Below are 12446 nucleotides of genomic sequence, written 5' to 3'. Positions count from 1 at the left end.
AATTCAAATAGAATACATAATGACATCTAAAGAAGTTATTTTCAACAGTTCCTTGAGAAATTTTGGACTGTTCATAAGGCCTGGGTTCTGAGATAGGTTTCAGGGCTATAGACAGGTAAGAAGATGGGGGCCCATTCTCAAGGTGCTCTGAGTCTCCCAGGAGAGACAGGCTTGGCGACAGAATGTGAGTGTGTTGAAGGGAACAGTAGAACCATATTTAAAGAACAGAGTTTATTAGGGATGGGGAAGGTTACAGTGCAACTGGGCTTTGAAGGAAACATAAGTGATTACCATGTGAAGAAATCAACATGTTGGATTGAGATGTATTGGCAGTGATAAGTTCTTCATATGCCATTATTTCAAAAGCGTAGGGAGAAATCATATAGAGCTTAGTAAACCAGATGACCTCTGAGTCTCCGTAATAATTTCATAGATTATTATTAGTTTTTTTAAAGCATGACTGATTTGTTAAAACAACATCATCTACTAAGATTTGGGTGTATTCTAGTATTGAGTATGAGCAGTCATTTGCAAGATACTGAAAAATGTTCTTGATATTATTATATAAATTGATGTTTTTCTCCCCTGTTTCTCTTTCCTTTTTCCCCTACCCCATCCCTGGCCCTTTTGGTTGTTTTTGCAGTTGGTTAGTCTGTTGCTAATTGGAATCGCCGCATGGGGCATTGGTTTCGGGCTGATTTCCAGCCTCCGGGTGGTCGGCGTCGTCATTGCAGTGGGCATTTTCCTGTTCCTAATTGCCTTGGTGGGGCTGATTGGAGCTGTAAAACACCATCAGGTGTTGCTTTTTTTTGTATCCTTTTTTAAAAGCCGAATTTTTACCCCAATTGAATTTGTTCTTACCTTTATTGATTATTCTTTCGATAACTTACAACGGATTTGGAATTATCATTAGGAAATTAATTGCCAGACAGCAACTCCTAGCATGCCCTATGTGTATTTGTTGTGTAATCACAACAGTTTGTTGTGTAATCAACATTAGGAATGTTTCTTAACGGTGAAATTACTGTATGTTCATATGTTTCCATTTTCTCCTTTTCCCATCGTGAAGAGTGTATTCTGGGAGTTCAGTATAGTCCTCTTTATGTGTTGCAAATTCAAAGTTACGTTGAACTGATTCAGTGACCTATAGACCCTTTCTAGAAGGTTAATATTTGGTTGAGAATTTCAGTGATTGTTTTTTAGATTTAATAGTAAGAAATCTTACGTATGTTTATCTATACTTATTTCTTGTTTTATACATGTAAAAATGTTTATTACAATCTAAATGAAGTTGTGGTAGATCAGCTGTTAGTTAAATATTAGTATTTTTTATTATGAACTTATACCTACAGTGTATTAATGAAAATAACAATCGTGTGTCTTCTTTTTGAACTTTCTCTAGGTGCCATTTGTTCTGTTTTCTGATTGAATCCCTTCTAGTACATTCTGATGTTGTCAGTACCTCTATTTTATATTATTTTAAGAGTATCAAGAAATGCCTTAACTTCAATTCTCAGTACATGATTATTCTCTTACTCGTATTCGTTGTTCAGTTTTCTGTATCATGTGCTTGCTTAGCCCTGAACGAGGAGCAACAGGTAAGCAAAGGCATTTATCTCCAGCTTTGTTAGACCACGTAGGGTGTGTAAGAAAAAAGGGGGAGAAATGATTGGAATATAAAGTAACTTCTTGCTCAGAATGGCATTTCACTCCACATACCTAACATCTTTTGTTCCCGATTGCCTTCATGGGGCTGATTGGCGCCCTGAGACACCATCAGGTGTTGCTATTTTTTGCATCCTTGAAGTAGAATTTGGCCTTCCCTGGGTAAAAAGTGCTACTACTAAAAGATGTCCACCCAGTCTTTCCCCACCATTATGCAATGAAACATTTGTGATTCCATTCTAACAACTACACTTTCCAAACTCTAATTGGTAAAAGAATAAGGATCTCTGGGGCAATGGAAAATTTGTCTTGTTTCAGTCTGAGAATTTTTTGAACTAAGTGCTTTTTTAAAAAATGCATGTAAAAATTGAGACTTTTCATTCTTGGGATAGACACAGTGCTTTAATTTTTGTTGCAGATTCAGTTCTTGCCCTTTGAAAACTTCTAATGGTCTTCCAAAGAGTATTTATTTTAGATACTCTCAGTATTAAAAGTTGCAGTCTCTAGCTTTATACATTTTGTCCAGGGATAACACATTTTAATGCATATACTAATGCATTTTCTAGGGTCAGCTTCTCGAAGTTGGTTGGAACAATACAGCAAGTGCTCGAAATGACATCCAGAGAAATTTAAATTGCTGTGGGTTTCGAACTTATAACCCAAATGACACCTGTCTGGCTGTAAGTATAAAGCATAATGTATTTTTTGGAGATGTATTGCTTACAGATGAATAATGATTACCATGAAAGAAATGGATTTTCTGATGCTCAGTTGTATTTTTAAAATGCTGTACATACACCATGGACATTATTGTATCATTTGTCTGTCCTCAAGTATCTACTGCTGAGAGTGCTAAATATCCCAGGGCCCTGCCAGACACAGATGTTTCTGGTTCTGCCCCTAATTCATTCCCATTCAACTCTTCCTAAAACAAGTTGTGAAAGAAAAGAGCCCATCAGCCTTCAAGATGCAGAGGAGCCGTACAAATATCTTGGTTTTGAAACATATCAGGGTAGTGGGAGGAATCTGTCTATCCTAAATTGTGCTTTTTAACCATTTAAATGTCGCGGGAGAAGGTATGTGGATCCTATTTCCTCCCTCCCTCCTTCCCCATTACAACTTCATGCTCCTTCTGTGTGGGAGCTGAGCTAGCAATGGGCAAATTAGAGCCATACTGTTGTCCCAGGCCAGACCCCTGTATGAGGTTGGAGTTGGAGCTTAGCTCTCCTAGGAAGTTCACATGTGTTAAAATTTTGAGGAAACTCTATAACATCTCTCTGAGCCCTGAACTGGCTTGTCCCTCAATGAAGCCTCTTTCATGGGATTATTAACTTTCTACTGCTGTGGAACACACGAACAACACCCGTGTATTATCTCAGTTTCCATGGGTCAGAAGTGTGAGTGTGGCTTAGTTGGGTCTTCCACTTAGGACCTCCCCTGGGGGAGATCAAGGTGTTGGCCAAGGCTGCAGTCTCATCAGAGGCCTAGGGTCCTCTGGCAAGCTCAGTGGGTTCTTGGTAGAATTGGGTGTCTGTCTGGTGGTTGTAGGACTTAGGTCCCGTTTTCTTGCTCTCACAATATGGCAGCATCAAAGTCAGCTTGATAATTTCCATTCTGTTAAGATGATATCTTATGTAACACACTGCAAACATGGGAGTGACTGTCTATCGTATTCAAAAATCCCATCCACAGTCAAGGGGGGTGATTACTCAAGGTGTGTACACTGGGGGTGGGAATCATGTGAGCCATCTAAGAATTTAGGACAGTACTAAATAGCCAAGGCCCAGAGTGGGTATAATACTCCAGCCACTCATTTTTATGTGGGTTCAATTTTTATTGGCTTTTTATAACTGTACTTTGAAATAAAAGTCCTCTTTTTTTTTTTTTTTAATTGATACAGAGCTGTGTCAAAAGCAGCCACCCATGTTCACTGTGTGCTCCAATAATAGGAAAATATGCTGGAGAGGTTTTGAGATTTGTTGGTGGCATTGGCCTCTTCTTCAGCTTCACAGAGGTATGTGCAAATATCTCGCTATCTTTCCACGTTTGTCATAGGGATCCATTTTATATGGCGAGAGAGCATTACATTTTACCTTAGCATGGCCCTTAACTTTTGGAATGTATCGATGAATATTTTCACTGAGACTTAGTATTATAATTGTTTGAACCCTGGCTTGAAATCAGAAGACCTCACAGATCTAGCATGAACTTTAGACAGGGTGAGATGCTTCATCATTAAATCATTTAAAATTTAATGAACTAATAAAATGAATTTGGACTGGTTTATTTCTAGAGTCTCTTCTATTTATAGAGTTGTATGATAAATTATCATTTTAAATTTTGGAATAGGTAAGACATTCGTACTGTTTAATATATATAGTATATAACACATACACACATATACACATATAAAGAAAAGCTTTGAAAAATTGCCTTCCAAACCCATCCTCCATTGTTCCTAGCCTTCCAAAACCTACAGGTAAACAGTATTATTAATTTCTTATTTATATAACTTGTATTAATATATTTTTCATATTAATACAGTTACAGATAATATATGTGTCTGTAAGCAAAACCACACACATATTGTTTGATAATTGTAGAGGAATGCTAATTCCTTTTGCATTGTCTTTATTAAATTCTCAATCTCTGTGGACATTTCTTGATAAAGCTGAGTTGGCAATATGTATCAAAATTTTTTAAACTCATACATTATTTTGAGAGAGCGAGCGCGAGAGAGAATTCCCAACAGGCTCAGCACTGTCAATGCAGAGCCTGACATGGGGCTCAGACTCATGAGCCATGAGATCATGACCTGAGCCAAAATCAAGAATCAGGCACCTAACTGACTGAGCCACCCAGGCACCCCTATAGCACATTATATATGTGGTATATATTACATATTTTATATATAATATATTTACATATATTATATATTTATATGTTATATACATGTATATATGTTATATATTTTATTGTTTTCAGTTTCCTTTTTTTTCTCCTCGTGAGAAGAAAAAATTCACACTTGGCTGTTATTTACAAAGTGGAGATAAAGACCAAGGTTAATATTCATTTTTTAAAAGAAGTCTCCCCTAACATCTCTTCCTATTCTAAGCATTTTTTCTGTTTCACTTTTTCTCAAGAAAGAGCTGTCTTGTCGGTTGGTTGTGACATCGGACAAGAAAATTGATGTATTGTTTAAAAACAATTCTGTGCATTATTTCTTCCTTTCCTTTAATCAGTATGATTTTTTTTCCCCATGAAACAACTTAAAAATACAGATAGAAAAAAATCGGGATGAGCCATCTCCATTACCCCATTAGCCAGATTCAACAATTATCAGGATTTTGCTACTTGGTTTCCTTTTTACTTTGGGATTTATTTTGAGAATTTAATTCTTTATTTTTTATTTTTTTTAAATGTTTATTTAAAAACAAACCATGAGATCATGACCTGAGCTGAAATAAAGAGTTGGATGCTTAACCAACTGAGCCACACGGGTGCCCTGAATTTGATTCTTTTGAGCAGCTCCGTTTTCTTCTCATCAGGTTATACTACCTTCAATTATGCCTATTTTTTTTTTTAATTTTTTTTAACATTTATTTATTTATTTATTTATTTATTTATTTATTTTGAGACAGAGAGAGAGACAGAGTATGAATGGAGGAGGGTCAGAGAGAGAGGGAGACACAGAATCTGAAACAGGCTCTAGGCTCTGAGCTGCCAGCACAGAGAGCCTGATGCGGGGCTTGAACTCACAGACTGCGAGATCATGACCTGAGCCGAAGTCGGACACTTAACCGACTGAGCCACCCAGGCGTTCCACCTATTTTTTTTTCTAAAAACAGACTTTATTTATTATTTTTTTGGAGCAGGTTTTGGTCCATAGCAAAACTGAGAGAAAGGTACAGGATTCCCATATATCCCTGCCCTTAGAAAGGCATGCATAGTCTCCTCCATTGTCACCATTACTCACCACAGTGGGACATTGTTACAATTGATGAACCCACAATGACACATCATAATCACTCAAAGTCCATAGTTTATGTTAAGGTTTACTTTTGTACATCATATGGTTTGGACAAATGTATAATGACATGTATTATAATGACATCATTATAATATCATACAGAATATTTTTTGCTGTCCTGCCCTATAGGTCTTCTCTGTTCTGCCTATTCATCCCTCCTCCTACTGTTTGTTTGTTTGTTTGTTTATCATTTCTGTTAATATAAACTCTTGAGTCTTAGGTATCTAAGAGGTAAGAAGACATTGTTCTTTCATAGGCTCTTGCTTTATATTTTATATACAATGTCCTTTGAAACCTGGTTAGAGATTTTAAAAATAATTTATCCCACACGATATTTTCTGGATAGTAAATATTTTATAGGTACTCTCACTTTTCAATTTTTTGTTGTATTCAGTATTTCACCGAATCATAGGGATGAGGCTAACTAACCGAACCAATGATTTCCTCTCACAGGTGAAACAGAATGATTTGATTTGAACTATTTATCATGCCTGAAAATAAACTTAAACCCTAAAAAAACCATTTAGAATCTGAAAAAAAAGTTAAAAAGTTAGCACACGTTCTTTGTAGAAACTGTAGAAAATACAGAAAATTATTAAGATGAAAAATTACATGTATTTACTAACTAAAATTACAAATACCAATCTTTATATTTTGGCATATTACCTTTTGTCTTCCTATATTTAACAAATAAACATAAAGCATAATAAATAGGCTTATGACACAATTTCTATGTTGGTGACCTGCATTCCAGATGTAGGTTCTAGGATCAGCTGAGTTCATGATCCCTTCTAGTCAAAGTCACCCTTGAATATCTTCAAATCATTTTAAGCAGCTTTGTAAGCTTAAAATCCATTATCTAACTTTGATCTTTTTGCACTTTGGGTGTGGCCTCCCTTCCAAACTCCCTGGAAATGAGGGATGAGATAGTGGCTCAACAATAAGGCAAAAGAAGAGACTGTCTCATTTTGTCACTTACAGCTGAATTGGAGGAATTAAGTTTTGGTAAAACGTGGCCTCCGATTATGAGGGTCTAATTTTACCCATTTGCTTTGTTTCCCCTAAGAACTGTAACGTACACTATCGGCATATATCCAGGGCTGATAGTCAGAATATTTAAGGGGCGTCTGAGTGGCGCAGTCAGTTTAGCATCCACCTCTTGATTTCTGCTCAAGTCATGATCTCCTGATTTGCGGGATCCAGCCCTGTGTTGGGCTCTGCAATGACAGCAAGGAGCGTGCTTGGGATTCTCTTTTTCTGCCCTTCCGTCTCTCCCTCTCTCTCTCAGAATAAATAAGTAAACATTAAAAAAAAAAATTAAAACCTCAAAAATTCTCACCAAAAGCTCTTCCCGTGTGCAGCATTTCTGAGGCAGAGTGAAGGAAATGATGCTTGGGCGGGTTGGGGGGTGTCCATGGAGTTGCTCTTTGACAACGGGTGTGTAAATATTTGAGCATTGTAACAACCAGCCTGGTTGAAGTGGTAGGTGGAATGTAAGCCTGAGAATGGCCTTCAGCACATCAGATTTCACATACAACCACAAACACTGAGAGCATCACTCCAGGTTTGAACCACGGTTCTAGCACTCATGACCTGTGTGACTATCACTCGGTTATTTAGCCTCTCTTGGCCTCAGTTCCTTTGCTGGTGGAATAAGGATAATGATAGTTCCCATCAAGTAGGGTGTTCGGGAAGTTGTTTGAATTTGTAAAGTGTGAAGAACAGAGCATGTCACAAAGTACTCTTGATGTGTTAAGTAAATTCCTTTTCTACCCCTGTCGTATGTATTTCATCCCAAACTTTCCACTTCCTTAAAGTAGACTTATTTTTCCTTGATTCACCTCAACGATCGTAGTTCCATCAGCTCTTATGTGTTGTAACTAATCAGTGCTGGTCGTCAATTTTATAACAACACCGGGGTTATTATTGTGGTAAGGGAGAAAATTGTGGAGTGATCATAATTCTCCAGAAGTAGTTTAGAGGGCTCATGAGTAGTAATGAAGTCAAATATACAAAATTTAGGTGAAAAGTTGTTACAGACCTAAAGTGGAAAATATAATTTGAAATTCATTTTGTTCCATTAAATTTTTATATCTTTTCAGTCTAGGAATTTTTGATTATTTTAAGTAAATCAACTTTGAGAGGGCAGAAACAGAATGAACACATTTCTTAATTAAAAAAAAAAATTATGTTGGTTAACGCTTTGGTAAACCTGGTGTAAGAAACAGCACAATAACAACTTAGTACTTTTCTAAAATTACGGATCTTTGTGCCCTTCGGGAGGTAGGAATTCTAACACTTTTTAATGATCTCCATTAGCAAAATTTGTTACTGTGGGGTTTTTGTTACTGCTGAATTTTCCCTCAACTCAGCTTGTTTCTGAATTATCAGAATATGTGATATTTTAGCTATCCAGACAATTCAGTGTTTGTAATAGGTTCCTAGTGCTGCTCTAACAAATAACCACGATTGGAGTTGCTTCAAGCAACACGGGTTTATGATTTTATGCTGCTAGAGGTCAGAAGTGTCAAATGCAGACTCCTTCTGGAGGCTTTCTGGGAGAGCCTGTTTCCTTGCCTTTGGCAGCCTCTAGAACTTCCTACAGTGTGCAGCTTGTGGCCATGGCCTCCATCTTCGAAGGCGGCACGTGGACTTAGCCTCCATCGTCGAAGGCAGCAGTGCAGCATCCTTTCTCTGACTGTCCCCTCTGCATCTGTCATCACATCACCCTTTCTCTGTGACTCTGATTTTGTTTGTCCTTCTTCCTTCTTATGATTACATCAGCCAGCCCACCCACATAATCTCCCTGTCTCAAGATCTTTAACCCAATCACATCTGCATAGTCCCTGTTACCATGTAAGGTAACCTATTCTGTCAGGTTCTGGGGATTATGTTGCAGACATCTGTGGAAGGCCATTATTTGGCCTACCACAGTAGTCATAGTAATTGTTCTTAGGGCCTCTAATTTGGGCTAGTCACTACACTTTAAAAGGAAAAAAGAAACTTCTTCCTCTTTGAACAAATAATGCAAAGCGCTTCAGAGGTCCAGAATTATGTATTGATGCACTGAAGAAATATATACAACTGTTACTTTCTCTTTCTTTTTCTTTTTCTTTTTTTTTTTTTTTCTTCCATTCCAGATCCTGGGTGTTTGGCTGACCTACAGATACAGGAACCAGAAAGATCCTCGTGCTAATCCTAGTGCATTCCTTTGATGCGAAAACAAGGAACATCTTTCATATTCTGATCTTGTTCACTTTCTCTAACTTAAAGTTCAGCTAATTTGCCTGTTTAAGGAAGCAGTATCTGAAAAGTTACATTATTGACAGTGGAATTATATATTTTTTATTCTTACGTTTCTCTAAATGTTTTCCTTTTCCATTGCTGAAAAAAATTAGATACTCGTGGTCTCCTCTGAACCTCAGTGGTACCTGTAATCTACTGTATTCACAGTGTCTGGCACTGTCCACTGTGGCCTTTCTTAGCATTTTTACCTGCAGAAGAACTTTGTATGGCACGATTGTGTTGATCATATTGTAAATCTAAATATACATCTCACTGGAATAATTAATTGTATGTAGCACTGTGCTGTGTAGATAGTTCCTACTGGAAAGAAGAGTTGACATTTATTACAGCCAGAAAGGGTGAAATTCTGTTAGGTTAAATTCAGTAAGGGAAATCCAAATTCCCCCATTTTTTTTTTTTTTTTGTCTTTTTAGGAAAGCTGTATTGTGAAAATTGTTAACATAAAAGTGATAATTTAGTTCCAGTAGTCTTTTATGATTACACTAATGTAGCCTAGAAATAGCTATGTCTTTAGGAACGTGTGGTTTAGTTTTTGATTCTTATAGGTAAGTACAAAGGAGAAATGGTCTCATGAATGTTCTGATGTGTAACATTTGCTTCAGGTTTCGAGATGTAATGAGTTTGGGAAATTGAGAAAGTCTAGCTATGTAACCTTCTTATTCTTTTATAATAATTTGAAGTCCAAAAGACTGCATTTTTAAACAAGTTACTATTACTGCATTGGCCCATGTAGCAAAAAGATATTTGATTATCTTACAAATTGTTAAATACCTTTTTCATGAATTTTCTCAGTATTGTGACAGCAACTCGTCAAATCCAAGCATATTTGAATGTGAGCTCCCATAATTTGAATTTGAAATAGTATTGTGGTTCTGTAGATTATGTTAAAAAATTAAAGAATGGAAACCTTTCTTTGTGTGTGAATGTTTCAATTAAATTAATGGAAGAATTGCTAAATGAATTCAGTGAAATGGAATTCTTTTCTTTATTGCTTTATTCACTCTGACCGACAGTCCAGTCCTGCCATTGTAGTGTATCATCTAGCCATGGAAATGAACTCCCAGCATTGATGTCTACTGGTAGTCCTCCCCACATTCTTTCTTGAAATGTTTCAGTGTTTAATATTTTCTCCACAGTGAGAATTCTCCATAGCGTTTTTTTAAAAAGAGAAGTCATTCGTATTTATTTGTGGAAAATATGTAAGTTCCTTCATGTTATTGACAGTTCATAAGTTCTTGCATTCTATGTGCTATATAGTCTTTTATTGGTAATTGTCACAGCGATGGGTTTTAGGCCAAGAAAGGGGGCAAATGGTCGATATATAGAATTTTACAGCATTTGGTGGTGGTGTCACCTCTATGACTCTGGAAGACCGGCTGATCTTACAAGAAAACCAAATTGTGCAGTTCCCATGGTACTGTCAGGAAGGAAAAATAGTTGTCTCTTTGCTCTTCTGAGTTCTTGTCTTAGACCATGTGTAAGAAAAGTCAGATCAACAAGGGAAAAACAGGTTTATTAACATGAATATCTTATGTATACATAGGAAATACCCCCGAAAGCTGAGAAACTCCCCATGATAGCCCAAGACATCATCTTAAATACTGTCTTTAGCTAAAGACTAAAGAAGGGTGTGTGTTGGGAGGTGGAAATTGGAGGGAAGGATAGTTACAGGGGTTAACAGGAAAAGCACTGTAAACAAAGGCACGTCTTGTAAAATGGGTTTTGGTCAGTGACTTCTACATTGCTACCTTTCTTGTGATTTAGAGTCATTCTCTTCCTGGTGCAGAGAAGGAGACACCTTTACATATAGGGATTTCCTTTATAAATGTAAATTTTCCTTAAAGAAGGATTAACCTCTACTCTCATTGCAGAACTGCTCCTGTGTCCTCTTTTTTTCAAGAATAATCAGCTCAAGGGGTGCCTGGGTGGCTCGGTTGAGCGTCTGACTTCAGCTCAGGTCATGATCTCATGGTTCAAGGCCTACATTGGGCTATCTGCTGTCTGCACAGATCCAAAGATCGTCTCTCTCTCTCTCTCTCTCTCTCTCTGTCTCTCTCTCTCTGCCCCTCTCCTGCTCATGCTTTCTCTCAAAAATAAACATTAAAAAAATAATCAGCTCAAAATAATCTTTATGTCAAAGAGTGGCATAGTCTGCTCTCCTTCAATGCCACATTGAGCCCTGGGCAACCGTAACATTGTTCCTACTTATCCCATAAGATGAGATTGGAAGTGATGCATGAAGCAAGTGAGATTTTTGAACACTGTCTTTACTTTAAGGCATTTTGTATTTTCCTCGTTTGCTTTGTTAAATTTGGAAGTTCCCTTGAGATTCTGGTATCTCTTGATGTAATACTTTTCTTGGTACAAAATGATTATATGTGGAAAGGGCTCTTCCATAGCCCTGTTTGCGCTCTAATTGCAGTGACTTTATTTGGGTCAACCCAATTACGAATCAGGGCCTGGGAAGCATGAATCTTTAGGGCTACTAAACTATAGCATTCTAAGAGTGGGTGGTAGCTAATGATTAACCATTCAAGAAATAATACATTCTCAAGTACCAAGAGCAGCCTTGTTAGATTAATCTGGGCCTGCTGTTCCCTTGGGCAGATCTGAAGGTGATGGATTGTCTAGCCTCTTCTGGGAGGTCTCCTGTGGATCTTTGTTTGTGTTCTGCAGGCAGAGATAAAGCTCCCATTGCACACTTTATTATAAACCCACTGGAAAGGCCTCTGAATGGGTCTATCCTGAAGCCCAAATGGCCACTAATGCAGCTACAGAAGTCAGGCTGATCCCAGCATTACAGGAGGGCCACTGCCTACGTGCACAGAGATGTTGCCACAAACACACGGCATCAGAGGAGGGTGAATTTCAGATCAGGGTCAGTCCTTGAGTTACGACAAACGGCTGTAATGCACACTCAAGACTCTAGAGCTCCTCTCTTCTAAACCTAACATTTATTTTTAAAAAGAAGCTACACTTGTTTTTTAAATTTCTTTTTTTCTATTTACATATTCCATTAAGAGGAATATTTATTTCTTAGAACATTTGCCCTGTCAACCTCGATATGAAGGGTGAAATTTTAGTTAATATTATGCTAATACAAGGGAAAAATGTGAGGCTATAATTCCTAAAATCAGAGTTCATGTAGCATACATTCATCTCAGATGCTCTGTGATCTAAACAGTGACTTTGGTATGAAAACCAGTTCTGCATGTTCAGCCTAACTAATATGCTACTGAGTACAACCGTGCAAAGAAAAGAAAAGAATCCAGAATAGTGGCTTAAAATCTTAGTTCCCTTAAGCCAAAAACCTTCTCCTACCTTTTTTTTTTTAATATTTGTTTATCCCTGTTTTAGGTTATGCGTCCTTTTGAAAATGCACTGAGTAAATGTATGAAACGATTTCACCTCATAGCTGGTATTGCACAAATTAGAATCACATTTT

General features: G+C 37.3%; 1 protein-coding gene across 1 annotated transcript in view; it reads left to right on the top strand.

Annotated features, from left to right (window-relative positions):
- The window catches only part of TSPAN13 (tetraspanin 13), a 31514-nt gene extending 21602 nt beyond the window's left edge, over positions 1-9912 (top strand). The window contains exons 2-6 of the mRNA XM_015082366.3: positions 644-811; positions 1518-1598; positions 2232-2345; positions 3566-3679; positions 8836-9912. Coding sequence (XP_014937852.1) covers positions 644-811; positions 1518-1598; positions 2232-2345; positions 3566-3679; positions 8836-8910 — 552 coding nt within the window. The 3' untranslated portion in view covers positions 8911-9912. The remainder of the gene's footprint in view (positions 1-643; positions 812-1517; positions 1599-2231; positions 2346-3565; positions 3680-8835) is intronic.
- Positions 9913-12446: the final 2534 nt, after the last annotated feature.

Source organism: Acinonyx jubatus, chromosome A2 (assembly GCF_027475565.1).
Source record: "Acinonyx jubatus isolate Ajub_Pintada_27869175 chromosome A2, VMU_Ajub_asm_v1.0, whole genome shotgun sequence".
Lineage (NCBI taxonomy): Eukaryota > Metazoa > Chordata > Mammalia > Carnivora > Felidae > Acinonyx > Acinonyx jubatus.
The sequence above is the reverse complement of the archived record's forward strand: the minus strand, read 5'-3'. Positions and strand labels throughout refer to the sequence as shown.